The sequence below is a fragment of the Mycetomoellerius zeteki genome, unplaced genomic scaffold (genome assembly GCF_001594055.1).
Source record: "Mycetomoellerius zeteki isolate Tzet28-1 unplaced genomic scaffold, Tzet1.0 scaffold41, whole genome shotgun sequence".
In the NCBI taxonomy this organism is placed as follows: Eukaryota; Metazoa; Arthropoda; class Insecta; order Hymenoptera; family Formicidae; genus Mycetomoellerius; species Mycetomoellerius zeteki.
Genome location: NW_017257403.1, coordinates 644725 through 663586, shown reverse-complemented (window position 1 = coordinate 663586; position 18862 = coordinate 644725). Strand labels below are relative to the sequence as shown.

The 18862-nt window shown below is 32.6% G+C and overlaps 2 protein-coding genes across 2 annotated transcripts in view; one reads left to right on the top strand and one right to left on the bottom strand.

Moving 5' to 3' along the window:
* Positions 1-18862, top strand: part of Gdap2 (ganglioside induced differentiation associated protein 2) — a 28563-nt gene that overhangs the window by 4240 nt on the left and 5461 nt on the right. Inside the window, exons 2-8 of the mRNA XM_018453796.1 lie at positions 7796-7984; positions 8111-8253; positions 8453-8585; positions 12257-12366; positions 12454-12690; positions 12774-12939; positions 18671-18824. Coding sequence (XP_018309298.1) covers positions 7800-7984; positions 8111-8253; positions 8453-8585; positions 12257-12366; positions 12454-12690; positions 12774-12939; positions 18671-18824 — 1128 coding nt within the window. The 5' untranslated portion in view covers positions 7796-7799. The remainder of the gene's footprint in view (positions 1-7795; positions 7985-8110; positions 8254-8452; positions 8586-12256; positions 12367-12453; positions 12691-12773; positions 12940-18670; positions 18825-18862) is intronic.
* Positions 17203-18862, bottom strand: part of cn (Kynurenine 3-monooxygenase cn) — a 34413-nt gene continuing 32753 nt past the window's right edge. The window contains exon 11 of the mRNA XM_018453804.1: positions 17203-17350. Coding sequence (XP_018309306.1) covers positions 17312-17350 — 39 coding nt within the window. The 3' untranslated portion in view covers positions 17203-17311. The remainder of the gene's footprint in view (positions 17351-18862) is intronic.

Genomic DNA, 18862 nt, shown 5'->3' with positions numbered 1-18862 from the left:
AATAGATATTCTGCAAAGATGATGCAGGATATGTTTTTTTCCACAGCTTCTCCGTTCACTTAATAACAAGTTGTCTTTCAGGATAAATCGACAAACAGAAAAATCAATCTGAATGTTATGAATGCCAGAACGACTTGTTTTCGAAAGCAGCGCGTCGAAATTTTACGAATCATAATTTCGTGCTTCTTTCAATAATAGATGGAAGAAAATCAATTTATATGTACGATCCCCAATGAAAATGAATGTGACAATTAATCAATTGTTTACAGCTATTAATCGAAAAAAGGGATTATATTTCATAAAACTATTTTATTGAATTGTGATATGTAAAGATAGTAACGTATTTCAGTACGAAAATATTAAAAGTATTCATATTTGTTATTTTTAACTTTAATTTCCATTGTAATGAAATATTAGAGGCCTTTTAAAGACTTCCCTTGTAATTAGTTCTGAAAAAGTGACGTAGAACGAATTATTAGTAAATGACTACGGCTTATTACTTCACTGATAGTCGAGAGCCTAGCAGGAAAAACAGCTCATCCTATGATATAATACACCAAATATGTCATTGCCATTGTGTGTCGAACGTCATCATGTGATACATTGCTCGCGCTTGCTGTCGCATCTGCTTTAAACCAGAAACATCTCTCAAAAATGTCAGAGAAAGAGAAGAATGAAATTCCTGATTTAAGTGAGAACGTAAACTCTCGTCTAGGCGAGAACGGAATAGTCGGAAGTATGAAATTCCAATGTTAATTACGATGAATATCCGAATTAAAAATAGTTCGAATTTTATGATGAATTCAGACATATCTAAGGTGGCAAATCGATATCTTACTTAATATTTAATAATAATTAATTCGATCGATCATTTTTTCACACATATTCAATGGACAACGTATTAAACAAAAGAATGTTGGGAATATTTATCTTGCGTCATTTACTGAGTCATTGTTGGACTTTTGTTTCTCGTACTTACAAAGTCACGTAGTTATAGTTAGATAAGCTTCATACCAATTTCATCATATCACGTTAAGAACAAACCATGTAATAATCAGATATACGAGCAAATAAACGTGACACGTGAGCACGATAGTCGATACATATATAGAGTATCTCAAATGTGTGTGATTCAAAATTTAAACTTAAAGAAACTTTATATCTTGAAGGAATTAATAATAGACACTTTTTTTAGATATAATTTTTTGTACTTAATTATATCCTCAAATATCAGGAAAATTTTTAAACAAATAAGATTTCTTTTATATTTATTCAAAAATTTGTTTCACCGAAAAAATGTTGTGTAACACACAGATGGAAAATTTGTGTTAAATTTAACATATTTTATTTATTCAAAACGGGCTACCCAAATTTTTGTGTTAATTTAAGATAAGATACATATGTTGGAAAGTAATATAAATATTATGTAAAAAATTAACTCAAATATAACAACATCGCCATTGATACAACTTTAAAAAACTGTAAAATTGATAAAAAATGTTGAATATTAATTAACATTAATTAATTCAACACAAAATGTTCAAATAACACAATCACATTAAATTAACGCTCAGAAATGTATCAAAAATTCAACACAAGAAGTTTAACAAAAATTTGTTTTAACGTAAACACAAAATATTTTTTACTGTGCACTGTATATATGTGATAGAATATGGAATTTTTACAGAAACATTTCAAACAACTGATAGTGTAGATAAAGCGAACGCAATTCTTTTCTCTATAATCAATGTCGCATTTTTAGCGTAAGAGTAACAAACTTTATCTCGGTACGTATCGAAAGGGTATCACTGTGAATAAAGTGATACCGGCAGCTTTTATCAATGTGTAAACTAAGAGGGGATCAGACAAATGTTATCTAACCGGATCTGCCACTCCTTTGAAAGATAACCGGACGCTAATAAACTATTAATAAACTTGAAATAGTTTATGCATTCCGATATAGATATGCCTGCTCTGACATTTTGATGGATAGCATTCGCTCGATTATAGTTTTTGATCTTCCATCCCTGTCGTACTAGAATATAACGTCAAAAATGAGAAATTATATTCTCTAAATCTTTTGGAGTGAAAATTGAATCAGTCTAAAAAAGAATGAAAATTTTTCCCTCTTGAACAAGAGTGACAGATTTTCACTCTTTTTTTTTAGAATAAGATTTCAGTCTTTTGGAGTGAGATTCACTCCAAAGTAACAAAATCTCACTTTTTTTTGGGAGTGAGATTTCACTTCTTGAAATGACTTTTACTTAAAAAAAGTGAAATGTTACTCTAAAAGAAAATGAAATCTAACTCTTAAAAAGTGAAAATTTGCCACTCTTGTTTAAGAGTGAAAATATTTTCACTCTTTTTTCGAAACTGGCTCAATTTTCAATCATTTGGAGTGAGATTTCACTCCGAAAGGTTTAGTAAGTATAAATATTTTTCTGCATAATTTTTCTAATAAATACAAAACCTTCAATTATTTCGCGTACGATGGCTCGTACCCTATGAAATAAATTCATGGAATATGCTGAAGGTTCCCATTTCGTGTGCATTAATAGACAGCCATAAATCTTGATTAACCGTGATAAGATTCATTTTCGCTGGAAATGTAGGACACGTATAGATTAAATTATACGTTCATTAAAGAGGACAAGAGAGGGATGCTTTCAGTATATTTTATCAATTTATACCGTCGAACGTGAATGCAATCGGTGCGAAAAGAAATTAATTTGCCTGCGCATGTGATACGATAAAAAAATCACACGCGATTTATTATTTGTTGCTTCCGATATCAAGATCAAATGTAGCTGCAGTGAAGGACCAGCAGTTTTAATTATTTGTTTCTAATAAATTACCGTGTTATATTTGCGTATTTTTTTTGAATCAAATAATCGTTCAGTTTAAACAAGAACAATTTGAACACCTTTGTGAAAACAACTGCCGATTACATCGATTTATTATTTGACTCTTTTTTCGAGCTCTTTCACTTCGCTGGCGACTATGCGCGCACAAAGGATTCGTTTGGAAGCCCCTCGTGTTGCGGAATACGTGTAACGCTGAACTAGAAAAGGCTTCAACGGTGCATTCGTGCGTTCCTTCGATCGTTCGATGTGCCCAACTGCAAAATTGAAGCTCGTATACGAAGCCGTTATTAAACTGTCTCAACATCGGCGGTAGTGACTTCTGCGTTGCACCGTTTTGTCGCAAGCTGACACATTACTTATGTACGATGTGCTTCGAATCTATTTCTGAAGCTGAATTTATCGAACGGCTTTGACCCTCTTCGTGAACGACAATGTTATCGGCCGCTATGAAATTATTAGACGTAAGGTCGTTAAACGCACAAACCCCGCTCGCTTCCGCAACTTTACAACTTCGTGCGCCTTCGCATGCACCCGTAACGTGTGCACTTCATCGCTCTAATGCAACAAGACATTTTTAAACAACGAGATAACAAATAGTACAATTGTCAATTATCTGTTGTTGTTCTAATTAAAATTAATGATATTTAATTAACATTAATACTAAAAAGAGGGATAATAACCGTTTAATCGGACCGTACGCGCGTTTCCATTAAACAGTTTAAATCTGCGTCATCTCTAAATTTTGCTGTCTAAAGATACCTCGAGTATCGAATTGGGGCAGCGATATAAGGCTACGATATTCAAATCCGTCGATTTCTGATTTCTGTTTGGAATCGGGTGATACGACAAATGAGACGACGGACATACTAGCGGTAAAAGCGAGCGTTCGGCTCGCGGAGTATCGATTGATCGGTCAACCGTATGCGAGGCTGTTTATAGTTAGATAAGAGAGCTGACGTAGCTGGTATTACGTAAATAGTGAATTATCCCGTGGACTTAACCCTCTCATTCTTAATACAATTACATACACGTGATCATTGGATTCATCAATCATCTCACAACTGAGATTGAAGTCCTCTTTCTGAAACCGTAGAATTCAACATGGTTCACATTATCGTACTAAAAAATATACTAAATTTTAATATATATTTATTTAAATGGTACTGATTAAATATTTACTAAATATAAATATTTATTTAGTACAAGAACCATTAATTTGATTTAATTTGATCATACATTCTACTTACAAATTCTGCGACGATTAATATGTTACATTAAAACAATGTATTACATTCTAGATCGAATCATGTAAGCTAAGTCTTAATTTTAATATGTAGATCTAACTTTTTGTACTGATGATGATCTAGGATTGATACTTTTCAGACAATAAAGCGATATATACGTGAATATCCTGTGTTGGTTCAGTATTAGCACTTTTATATCATATGATTAATTTTTTAAAAATTTAATTCTTTCACTGGAGCAAATGTTTAGTTAATACTATTTAAAAAGATATTTGTATTAAAATTCAGTAAATTTTTTTCTCTTTATGAGCATACGATTTAATCGAGTGCTCGTTAAATATCGTTTACTAGTTGTTTTTTGATTTATGATATAAATCTCATATTTTGATTTCGAATTTTTCAAACTGTTTCTATATGAATTTTCACGATATTTTTATTTTTCTCGTTTCTAAAATAATTATAGACATTTCCCTACTGAGAATTTAGACATTTTATCTTTAAAAAATTTGTGCTAACCTTTCTTTTTAATAGCATAACAAGGTAACTTTCGGAGACGACCAATAAACGAGCAACTTTAAGTATTAAAATTAAAATATGATATTATTTCTACATTAGACAACATGCCAAATATAATTACAAATACGTTTCGACTCACAAAGTCTTCTTCAGTTTAATTCGATTAACCTATCCTTGTACGTAAATGTTGAACGAAATCAATGTCAATTATTTCAAAGCAGTCGCAACCGTTGGTAGTGGTAACACCATGTCCGCAATGATTGATGTCAAGATATAAAAATCATAACTTAAATCCTCGTTTGACAGCGAGAATCGTGTTAAGTCCCATCATGTAGTTGGTGTCAGTTATTAAAATACTCTAAGTTAAAAAAAGTGAATAAATAAGTTATTAAAATTAATTATAAAAAGTCGAAGTTAAAAAACTCTAAATCAAGGAATGAAATAATAAATAATTTAGAAAGCTTTTTATAAATCTATTGTTGAAATGCTTTGAATCAAAGTAAAAATTAATAAATATTATTAAGAAAAGGATTTTTTTTTAAATCAAGAAGAAGCCAAAAAGAAACTTATATGGTATGAGATGATTTAACAAGATTTTGAAAAGCTAGTCATATCTGATTGTGTCCGTAACTGATTATGTCAAGTTCCAAGGATGACTGAGAACGCGAAAATAAATGACGCAAATTATATCTAGTAGCGCAAACTATAGCATGTGTAAGAGGTGTATAGGAACTAATTCATTCGTTCTATCTAAAGGAAATTTCTTATTCGTTAGCCAATCATTTGTATTCTACTATGTGTTCTTATATTATCGAATGCTTGGATGGATCTAGCCTTACATTATTAACGTGTTTACATTTTTTTTTAATTTGAATTTTGTCTAAGTTATCAATTGATTTCTAATAAATAATGACTTTTTCCTTTTTATATTTTATTAGGTACCTCGTTGCTTTTACTACTTTGTTCGTCGGTGATTGAATAAATTCAAGCCTTGTTCGAATTGTCGCTAGACTTAGAATAAATGATAATAATGTGTGGATTCGATATTCAATTCAATTTATCGAGACCACTTTGTCTCTTTAACTGAATGGATGAAGGAGCAAATGTTTCATAATATCCGCATTATTTTGCTGCTTCGAGATATAAATACGAGCAGTGATTTTTTTATATTGATATGGATTGGTGGAACTCATTTACTGCTGCGAGTAAATGTGAATTATTCTGGCTATTGTATCGAGGTCGACGGTCCTGTTCGTTTAATGGATTTGCAGAACGCTTAAAATCCGCTTGAGGCCAGACGGCGCCAGTCTCCCAGCTTCTCGCCATTATCGGCAGCGTGCATCCTGCTATCTGCATGCATAGCTTCAAACAATTCAATCCAAAGCACCAACGAACAAAGCAATGAAAACAAAAGAACGTAATAAATTATGAGAAAGAAGCGATAAGTGCAAAATAAATTTCAGCAGTAGATAACATTATACGACATTATTAGCATTATCAGTATTAGAGTTATTAGAATTATTATGTAGAGCAAAGATGAAGGGTACTTTCGTATAATAGGAACTCTAACTATCCAACTTAAGCCTATTAGAAGTTGGTTAAGTTACTCAAATGCGATGATTTAACGAACTTCTAAAGCGACTTTGACCAAACTTCGATTAACTTTATCGTCAATTGATACAACTGATGAAATTGTTTGTAACAAAATTTCGATAATGTATAATTCATCTTCTCTAATTTAATATTGCTTTCTTACATCAAACAATAAAAAAATAATAATTCTATCCATATTGATAAACTACTATAATAAACATTATTTAAGCTAATTAGAAGTTTGATTAAAATATCAAATTATCAGTAATGCGTGACCTTGTCCTGGTATCGATTTGTGTAATACACTATATATTTATAAATTACGAGCATTACAAATGCATTTCTCCATTTTTGCTCCTATAATTCTGACGAACGACAAGATAACAGGGCAGCTAGAAACAGCGTTCGATCGCGCAAGAATTTGCATTAAAGCGTAACATATAATTCTGTATCAGATATTGCGTATACGTTAGACGGTTAGACAATAATTTCATGGCCTTATACCTTTTCTTTATTTTATACCTTTTGCAAAAAGTAAAGAGATACAGTTACGCTCCCACGAAATGAATTTGTCAGAAGCTAAACCGATTAATAACGCTTTTTGTAAATTTTTCAATAGCTGCGTTTAGCAGAAAAAGCAGCTTTGCAACTGTTGTAAAATTCTTCAATATAATTGGTTTATACATTTAGATTCATAAGGAATCAAAAGCAAAAACCAATCGTATTGAAGAATTTTACAACAGTTGCAAAGCTGCTTTCTCTGCTGAACTCAGCCAATTTTACTTGCAAGGCACATCATTTATTTCCTCTATTTTTTACTCTATATAGAATTGAATCCGTGTGTCTTCTGAAAGGATTAATTGTTCTAATACGCGATTAGCTTGTATTTTCGAAGCACGCTCGATCGGGGCTGCGTCCTTGGTCGAGCTTCGTCTCTCCTTGCCCGTGATGCGCGGCCCACATTTTTATCGACGGGACTTTATTTATTTTTAGAAATATACGATGAAATACCAACTGCATTAACACGACACTTTTGTTACGAGAATCGAATGAACACGCGTTCTAAATAGCTCAAATAATATAGTCCAAAGTATCGTCGCGTTTTTATATAGAATACCTCGATTATTGATCTCTATGGAAACTTTTAATAAAACATCCTAAAAATTTCAGCTAAAGGAAATAACCGAAAAATCTTTCTCATTGGAGAAAATCCTAAGTTTTTAAAATAAAAAAAAATAAGTTTCATATTATTTATATTATTATACATTAAATATTAATTATAAACTCTAGGCATACATTTAATTATTCTCTTATTAAATAATTTTATTTGCAAGACGTAATGCATAAATTTCGTATTGATTATCGCGTCAAATATTAGTCAGCTGAGCTGTATGTTACACGTACTCTTTCCGGGTCAATGACCGCGCCGCGTATGACGCACGTCAGGCAGAGAAATGGCAGAAATGAGGTGAGGTTAGGCTTGAAACAGCTGATAGGAAAACAAAGGGACGCTACTCTGTTTTTCGTCGGGGTATAGACAAAGTACGTAACCGCTCTAGCGTATGGTACGATTTTCAGCTGGATGAGGCTGATGGAACCGTTGGGTATCGCCCAGGACATCGTGGAGCCGGCAGTATTAAAACGATGGGCTGATTATCCCAACCAGCATCGTTACACGGACTACTCTGATTCTGTCCGGGAGACAGCGCATCATGCCATAAGTCCCTTCCCTTATCAACCATCGCTTAACAACAAGCTCGCGCTATGGTGAGACTCTAGACACAAAATTTAAACTTTCTCATTAAAGTATTTCTCCAACTATTGTGGAGTTATATTCTATCAAGTTAATAATAAAAACTATGCGATACGTTAATGCTCCATAAACTGTTTCAGGACTGGAGATATCTCAATATTACAAGTAGATGCAATCGTAAATCCTACGAACGAGACAATGGATGATAATAGTACTACGTGCCAAAAAATATTTAGTCGAGCCGGTTCTGCACTCAAGATAGAAATATTTAATGAAATAAAAGGTTTGTATTCCGACGTGTATAATTGTACTGTCAACAATGTTGGAGTTTGTCTCAACAAAATATTAGGCTTGTTCTTTTTAGCTGAACTTTTGCACCAGTTCATCTTTCTTCCTTTTCTCTTTAAGAGGAAAAAAGAAGAAGAAAGATGAACTGGTGCAAAAAAGAACAGGCTTACCAACTATTCAAATTTTAATTGCAGAATGCAGAACTGGTGAAGTGAGAGTTACACAAGGTCACGGATTACCTGCTCGTTTCATTATTCACACTGTTGGACCAGTTTACAACGTAAAATATCAAACAGCTGCGCAAAATACGTTACATTGTTGCTATAGGTAATTTAAACGTTTAATATATGTAGATAAGCATAAATATTATTCTCATTTTTATTTTGACATTATTAAAAAGTGGATAGAAGATAAATTCTACTAAAAGAAGAAACATATGATTTATATGAATTAATTTTAATCTTTTTGCTACGGAAGGACTGAACAAAAAACGCTATTGGTATACAGGAATATTTTAGTATTTACGTGTGTTACCTTAAAAATAATTACATAGAAATCGCGGGAAATATTTTTGGTGGTTCTATAATTCAAATATTTTAATTATTCTTTTTGATATTAGTATTCTACATCGCGCATACTAAACATTTCAGTTAAAATATTGAAATTTAACAAAATGGCGGCAAAACGAAAATTTTTAGCATTTTTTCACTATCTTTATATAAAAAAGGGTTGAACAATTGATAAATATAAACAAATTGTGATCAACGAACTGCAGAAAAGTATCAGTAATAATTGTGCAAAGTTAATTGGTCAAGTTGTTTTTTCGAAAGAATTTCTCAGGATTTTGTAAACATTATTTTGAGAAAAATTATTTTGAAGTTTTAAATTAATTTTCTAATTTAAACGTTTATAACGAGTATTATACATATGGAGTTAATTGTAAGGGTATATCCACACAACTTGCATAACCGCATAAACATATGCATAAAGAAAATTATCCAATCACATTTTACGTGCGTCTTTATAAGAGAAATGCGATTGGGTAATTTCCTTTATGCATACGTTTATGCGGCTATGCAAGTTTGTGAGGATATACCTTAATAGCCAAAGTTTACTTCATTTCGGTTCCCTTGACTTTTATCTTAAAGTTGGAGATTAGCTTAAAGACACCTTTACGTAGGAGCATCAAGCGTCAAGCGTTGTGAGCTTATTATTCGCTTAAAAACCTCACCTGATCAAAATTAACGAATAGCAATCTCACGATGCTCAACGTTCGACGCTTGACGCTGTCATGTAAAGGTACCTTAAGAGTCTTGACACAATAGGTTAGAAACCGGTCTCTTGAATAAACACAATGGACTCTGCAGTCTGCTCTCTGCTCGATTTTTGTCTCGTATAACACCTTAGAAAATTAGAAAATGTCCATTATCTCACAAACATTTTTATTTCAAAACTGCATTAGAAGTTAAGGGGTCATACTCAGTCAGAAATTAAAAAAAAAATCGATTTTTGGGTTTTGATATTTTTTATAAGTACAATATTTTAATTCCTTGAAAATTTCAAGTTAAAATTGACGAAGTTATGGGCGTTCAAATACATGCTCCGCTCGACTGTTTAAAATGGCAGTTACGCACGGAACAAAGGTAGCCCCTTTCTAACGTTGTGTAAGTTGTATATGTGAAGATATACTTGATTAGTAAATGAAAGGTCTTATACATTTGTAGTGGTAAACACAAAGAATTTTCGGGTAAACGAAATCCAGAGACCGTTACAGTATAGCAGTTGAGAGCGAGCTGTGCGGTAGGATATTCGCTTCTAGAATATTATTATACAATTGTCAAGTATAATTTTCAATATGAATCGACAAAAAAGTTCTAGTGAATTACGAAGTATAGAGAATATTCAGAAATCAAGATCGAAGAAAAGGAAACAATATTTTAATAAAAAAAATGTTGAGAGCGACGAAAATAGTTTTAGTACGTCTGCGAAAAAAATGAAGATGCTAAAAGATGCTGTGCCGCAAGATAATTACATAGAATATAGAATTTTGAACTTTATTTCTGTATTTGCTGCAATTTCAAATTTTGTTAAATGCAAAGTGTGTAACGGTGATGTTAAATTTCAAACAGCAAGTGCACGCGGACTTGGTTTTAAAATTGTACTGATATGCAATACATGCGCTCCTACATCAATTCCTTCGTGCTCTTCTGTTGAACATTCATATGAAATAAATAGACGTTTCATATTTACTATGAGAGTGTTAGGACATGGTTTAAAAGATTGTCAAAAGTTCTGCGGATTGATGGACATGCCAGAGTTTTTTACTCGAAGTACCTATGATATTATTATAAGTAATATACTCAATTGTGTTAAAGAAGTTTCCAATATTTTTTTTAAAAATGCTGTAAATGAAGAGAAAGCAGAAACATCCAAAAAAAAAAATATTGAAGGAACAAACGATTTAACTGTATCAGTAAACGATACTTGGAAAAAATGTGGTGTCGCATCGCTGAATGGAGTTTCTTCGATTATCGGATACTATACTGGAAAAGTACTTGATATTGTTGTGAAAAGATCATGTTGTCAAGCGTGTGAGTTTTGGGAGAGAAAACAAGATACAGCTGAGTACGAAGAGTGGGTGAAAACACATAGCAATAATTGTTCAGTAAATCGAAAAATGAAAGTAGGCGCTATCACCAAAATGTTTACACGTTCACAAGATAAATACGGTGTTAAATACATAAATTACATCGGTGATGTTGACTCTGAAACTTATATCAGTGTTATAAATTCTGCTCCTTATGGTGATGATACTTTAATTATAAAGAAGGAGTGCATAAAGCATATGAAGAAAAAAATAGGGCATCGATTGCGTGAGTGCAAAAAGAAAATGAATGAGCTCGGAGAAGAAGGTAAACTGACTAGCAAAATGATTGATAAATTAACAGATCATTATAGTTTAGCGATACAGGAAAATTGTGACTCAGTAAACGAAATGAGAAATGCGATATGGGCCACATATTTTCACTACAGCTCAACAGATGAATCTCCACAACACGACAAATGCCCGACCGGAGTTGAATCATGGTGCACCTGGCAGCGAGCTTCCGCAAATGGCGAACTAGGCTCTTACAAACACGATTACGAATCTCTACCTAGAGGTGTTTTGGATGCTATTAAACCAATATACGAAGACCTAAGCAAAGAGGAATTATTAGAAAGATGCATTGGCGGTTTAGATCAAAATAAAAGTTATAATCAGATGATATGGAAAATCAGTCCAAAAATTATCTTAAGTGGATTAGAAATAGTCAAACTTGCTGCACACATCTCTGCCTGCGTGTTTAACGAAGGTTCCACGGCATTGTTACAAATATTTGAGTCCATAGGGGTACACAGTGGCCCAAATGCCCACCGCTATGTGGCGAAAGAAGATGCAATTCAAATTAAAATGACTTCTGCACACTTGTAGGATTTTAAAAAATATACAATAAAGATCGATTTTTGACCTGTCAATGAGGAAAACGCCTTAAAATATAAGATAAAGAAAAAATTTCATAGTATTGAAAACTTAATTATTTAGTTAAAACATGAAAATATTTTATAATGACATATTTATAGTGAAACAAATTTATAAGTATTCTAAAATGAAAATAAGAAATTCCTTATAAATAAAATTACTTTTTTATTTGTATTATATCTGATAACAAGAAGTAAACGCATAATTAAACAATATAAGATATCATAATATCAAGAACTCAAAATTAATAAAATTGTGTATAGATGTTGCACATTGTAATAATATCACGACGTACATTTTTGGAACATGTAATACAATGCCGCAAAGAATTATTTCTTTTTATATTATTATTTTGGACTAGCTATTCGTGCGTGTTCTATTATAGCCGTTTGTATACAGGAATAGGTTTGTAGATGGCACTACATAGTTCTTCGTAGCAAAAGAATTCTGATCTTACAATATAATTCTTTTATCGTAGAAATGTTCTACAAAAGGCGAGGGAAATGGGATTGCGTACCATTGCTCTACCTGTAATAAATTCAATACGGAGAAATTATCCTCCGGATGCAGGAGCGCATATAGCTCTCAGTAAGTATACTACAGCAAGCAAACATCTGTGTTAATTTAAGCATATGTCAGTACGTGCTAAATAAATTTTTTTTTCTTCTCTTCTAGGAACTGTACGTAGATTCCTGGAGCAATACGATTCGTTAACGTGTGTTATATTTGTATTAGAGCCATGCGATCTTGGAATATATGAAATTCTTCTGCCACTCTATTTTCCTCGAAATTTGGCAGAGCAGGATAACGCTTGTTGGCAGTTACCGAATGATATTGGCGGCATGGATGGAGAACCTTTACTTCCGGATAGACAAATCAGAATTATTGACAATCCTCAGCACGCTTTACACGGTAAAGAAATATTTCAATGTAACATTGCAGCACACAAAAGTTTAATATGATATAATATTGAAAATCACATCGTACTTTTACAGGCGACGATACAGTGGAACTTTCATCACAATTAGAAACTTCGGTTAATATTGGCGAGCATGCTTTTGCGCAAATGCAAGGTGATTTGGACCGACAGAGACTTTTGGGAGAGAGACCTGCGGACCCACTAGCGGATATTATGCTCAAGCAAATGCAACATAAAGAAAGGTACGAAAATTTGTGAGATATTTTTTAACACACAATTTCATCAAGATTGTTTAAACAATGTATACGTTATTTTTCTATAGAAACAAGACTAATTTTCAAAGTAAGTAAAACTCTAGAATAATGATTCAAAGTTAAAAAAAAGTCTCTAAAAGCCAAATTTGATTCTCTCGTAAGCTTTCTTTCTAACTTTGGAATTAATTTTGAAATAATCATTTAATATTGCAATTAACTTTGCAATGAGTTAATGGACAGTTAGCTGTGAGTGTAATCAGCACATTTAAATCAGAAAAATAACACGAGTTTATTTTTATGGTCAGATTGAAATAATACACAATACATTATTAATATTGAAGAGAGAGAGAGAGAGAGAGAGAGAGAGAGAATGTTGATTATTTTAAATTCGAGGAAGAAAATTTGCATTTATAATTCATCATTTACACTAATTTGTCAATATATCTGAAGTTACTAGCAGACCATTATTTAGCGGAAAGTTATTGCAAAGCTGGATTTTTTTGTGTTAACACAAAGTTTTAACGAGTTAACAGCGCCATGTTTCTCTCTTCTTTATCCACGCAGCACAGCAAAAAATGTATTCGTAGAGAAAGACTCCTATCGATACAAAAGTCAAACGCTAATAAAAGATTTCTTCTATATCGACATAAAAATAAAAAATGTATTGTATTTATGAGCATGTAAAATGAATAGTAAACTTTTAGGGATATAAAGGACATCAGCCAGTCGTAATTCAGTTTATTATATCATTTTGTAACACTGTATAACTTCGGGCATTTGATTTTCTGTAATATTTTCTGTAAAAAGCCGAAGTCATTACAACTTTTTTCGAGCTTATTACTCTCGTTTTATAGAGTTCACTACTTACTTTCGCAGAGCAATTTATATTAATTAATTATCTTAATTAATACGCAATTATTTTAAATAATATGCAAATGTTATAGCTTAACATATATTCTTAGTGTAATTTTTGTGAAGCTTTTATTTTCTGTGGAGTTTTTATTTTCTCTTAAAGTTTCTCATTTGACACTAACTTCGTATACTCAGGCACAAGTAATTCCATGTAACAAAATTCTTAGTATTATTATTAGTTTTTATTAATAGTGATATTTCCACGCACATACCACAAATAGTTATTGATTATCTGATTTTATATATTATATATCACAGTTGACAAAACGATATCATATCTACGATATTCGATCAAATAAATTGATAAGCAGTTTAATATTATTGATAAATAATTGATAAATTATTTGCAGTTTTTGAGATGCTTATTAGCATCAAACTATTAACAGCTTTCCGAGATGTGTGTTTGCATCTTAGAAGGCTGTTAATAATTTGATGCTAATAAACATCTCAAAAGCTGTAAATAATTTATTGCGAAAAATATTAAATATAATCCTGAGCCGGAATTCGAACCCGGATCTCCCGTATTCCGTGCGGGCATCCTTCCAATTTGACCAAAGCATGTCATATTAATTTATGATATTAGTGCTCCAGCTTTAATTTGGAACTGTGTTTCAAGACCGACAAATAATCGACGCGCGGTTTGCTTAGACTGAAAATTGTATAAATTCACAAGAAATATTATTAGGTACCAAGAATCACCTTGAATACGGCATTTTTCATTCACGTGTGTTTAATTTCATCGATTGATTTTCACTTAATATTGTTTATATCTACGAATTATTGACTTTAGCGACTATGACGCGCGTACGAAAGTTTGCTTTGTAATAACTGTATCTAATTAATTTCAGCACTGAAATATCATTTGCGTCATAGAAATAAATCAGTCGTTTCAGACCTGACATTTCCTATCATATTAAATGTTTATTTTGAGGCCGAGATTGTCATCGACGTCATTTTATCGTGATATGTGGGGTTTATTACAGTGACACGACAAACCCATGTGTAACTCGAACCAATGATTACACCAGTGGCGATGATTCATTGAGTGAGCTCCTTTTTTGAAATAGATCAATCTATTTTTTACTTTAATGAGATAACAATCGATTATATTGGTGTGTTATATAACGTCAATTAGTATTACACATAATATTGAGACAAATAATCTTTCATGAAATACATTCGATTTATTTCCAAGTACAATAAAAATTTTATTCACATATTATCATACATTTTACAATCTAAAATACGATTTTATCTCCATCAGAAATTTTAGAACTATCTAAATATTTTTTTTTTGGAAATTAGGAAATACTTTTGGAAATACATTAGGAAATACTTTTGTGTCATACTTTCGATAAGATACCTTGGATCCGTTTAATCGAGGTCAAAGTCATGAAGTTGTAGCCTAAGCAACAACTTGATGTAATCGCGTGCAATATCAATGTCTATGTAATTTGTTATCTAATTTTACCTTAGAAAGAATAATTTGAAAAACAATGCATGTATATTATCTTGTTTTGTTTTTAAATAATTATCAGTTTTATCTAATTAATATTATTGTTCATATTTTTAATGCAAATTATAATGGAATTTGTTCTTTCACTTATACGCAGTATTCTTCCACTTATAATCACGAGTCTGAAATTTCGCGAAATACGCCGTTTGTTCCGTTAATCTGTGAAGCACGTATTTGTTTTTTCAATCTAAGATACTTAATCTCGGACGCGCCAAATATTCCTACTGCGCACGAAAGTTTTGATTAATTCGTCGATATGTATCATCAATGCGTGTCTCTTTTAGACACGTTAAACTTTTCCAGTTTATATGTAAAAGAAGAATACTTTGATATCTATTTTAATTTTATAAAATAATTTTATTGTTTGAATATTTGCAACACACAAGATTGTTTCTTCTAATAATGGAAATAGTTCGTTATGCAAAAGCATGAAAGAAAAATTGTTTTAAAAAATATGTATATACAAGGATTTACAAATATTTTTAATATAAATTTCAATTTAATCTTTAAATATTTTTTAAAAATCTTATAGCTCTTCTCTCTTTGAATAAGATTTATTATAATTCATTATTTCATTGTATTTCTTGTCTCAAAATATGACACTATTTTAATGTCACTATAGTGGTTTTATTACCGTAAAAGTAAATATCATCCAATCTCTATATATTGACGTCAAGCGTAATACGACACCGATTTAGAACATCGCATCGTAATAGTTTGTGCACCGAAATGGAAATGTTATCAATTCTTTGAATTGGCCTTCACAATCGTCTAACACGAATTTGATTCGAAAAAACTATTTCGAAAGAGTGCTTCGAAGAAAATATTAAAGTCTATATTCGTACTGAAGCAGCTGTGTTCTTTAAATACATTTCGTTATTACTTCTAAATTGCGCCGAATTTCTCACCCAAAAAAGCTACCGTGCTGGATAACAATGAAAATTGAATGATTCCTTACAAACAATGCTATATAAATTTGTTATTTAACATTTTTAAATCTGTCTTTTTTTCAAAATAATAATTTATCTTTCGGATACGCAGACGATATGCAATTTTTTTTGTTTATAACGTCACGCGAGCATATTTGGCGAATACAAATATCGCGAACGATCATTCGAATGGAGCATTTCAGAGTTTCCTGTCTCCCATTACAAAAATGATGTACAAAAAAATACGGAGACTGACAAATGTTGACAGTCATCCAAGGCCATTGCGGGAGGTATATTACTCATAATTAAAGGAATACACATCGCGATCGAATTAAATAGCGGACTCGCGACCCCTACTCCGTCTGATTGCCTCGCGCGTATCGAGCACGTAGCATTCTGCGAGCCGGGCAGGCGCCGTGCGATGCCTCGACAGGACTCCCGGCGAGGTGCGGGAGCACCTTGTAGACGTCGTAGTCATCGTGGTCGTCGCGGACGTCGCAGCCGAGAGGCGGCTCTCCTTCTCTAGACAAGACGGTTCGGTTCGGTTCAGTTCGTTCAGTTTGCCGCGACTCGTCGTACCGCTGTCATCCCTCTCCGTCGCCTCCCTCAGCCGTGCACTGATCGAACGAGAACTCTGCGTGGTTTCTCAGTCTATCGTAGTATCGCGACGCTCCCTTTTTGACGGATGTCGCGGGAAAAGACAGTTACACACGACTGTTAGTGAGCCTTGATCGATTTTCTTTTTTTCATTCTTTTTTTTTACCAAGGAAAGATCGCGAAGAGTGAAATCACACACGAAGGGTACGTGACATCAGTATGGTCATGATTGACATGGTGGATGTCATCGAGGATGAGGACCGGTGTGTATTGAGATACTATTCGTTTGCTCGCGCGTCGTCGAACCTCGTGTCGAGTGCGATTCCTATGAATCTCAGTCTCGTTATTGGCTCGCTATTGATCCCTGTTCTTTATTGGCGTTCGTCCAGTACGTTTTCCATGCCGGTTACTGTTGAAAAATGTATCGAAGCTGGTAATGGTCGACCTAGAATCGAAGAATTCATGCATAAAACGATTTTATCACACTGATTTATTTCATTTGCGTTTAGCAATTTTGGAAGAAAGAACTTAAAAATTGACCGACAAGTTGCGATATGTTTAAGTGAAATTTCATTCCCATAAAATTTATACATTTTACAAAAATGTATTTTTATGCATCACGGTTTGCTATTTACGCAAAAGCAATACGATCTTCTGTGATATAATTAAAATTACATGATGATAAGTCGTACAACAAGATTCGAGGAACGCTTTTGGACACGTTCCGTATCACACCGTGTCTTCCTTTGAACTCATCGCGAATTAACATCACAAAATCGATGATTTCGTTTTATTTAAATTAATAGCGCTTTTTATTGGCAGATCTGATACTCATTAAAATCGTTGTATACCAATCTAATCTGAATGTAAAAGTGAGATATTTCAATTGATAAAATGCCGAATGTATACTTTATCAAATAGTACAATAAAATGTATTGAGGATTTCGTGGTTTAATTCGTTTCTATATTTTTATTAAACATAAATCTTTACGTCGATTTGTATATAGCTTTAAAGTGCACTGAGTTCTGCCAATGAAAAACTCTATAACGTTTCTTTTGATAGTTGCTTAGTATTGAAAAATGATTTCAGATTAATAATTCCGCGAATCGAAACAGATGCATTACGTTTCTATTTTTATTGAAGGTCTCAGGTATTAATTATTTATAAAATTTTCCACGCACACGTTTCAAAACTGCAAATTTCGAAACTATTAATGGGCATATTAAGAATATTATAGTGGATAAGTACCATATAATAGCCTAGTTTGTCTTATCGTGCATTTAACGTAACCCTGAAAAAAACAAAACGTGTCTGTAAAATATTACTTAGCAATATATCAATATACACTAAAAGCTCGTATACCGAACATACGATAAGACATAAAATATTACCGAGCGATATGTTATAATATACTTTGTAAATCTATTGGAGTGAAATCTTCACTCTAAAGAGCGAAAATTGAGCTTGAAAGAAAAATGTTCCAATTTTCAACCTTTAAAGCCAGTATTTATAGTTGGTTCTTATTTTAAGACCGTCTTAAGTAATGTCTTAAAATGCTAATACAGTCCTCTGATTAGTGACATCTTCATGACATTTTAAGATTGTACTTAAGACAATTTTAAATATACTAATGCACTATGAATACCGGTCTAAAAGAGATTTCATTCTTCAGAGTGATTTATACTCTAAAAATTTTAGAGTACGATATAAAAAAAGCTTGCGTACCGAACATATTATAAGGCGAATGAAATCGCTCTTTTGTAGGTACGAAAGACTTCTTAGGAGGGCAAAGACGGAGGATCTGACTGAGGTTTCGGGGATTGGCTGTTTGTACCAGAGTGGTGTGGACCGACAAGGCCGACCGGTGGTGGTTTTCGTCGGCAAATGGTTCCCGGCCAGCAAAATCAATCTAGATAAGGTAAAGACCTTTGCATGCCCTGAAAATCAATGTTGCTA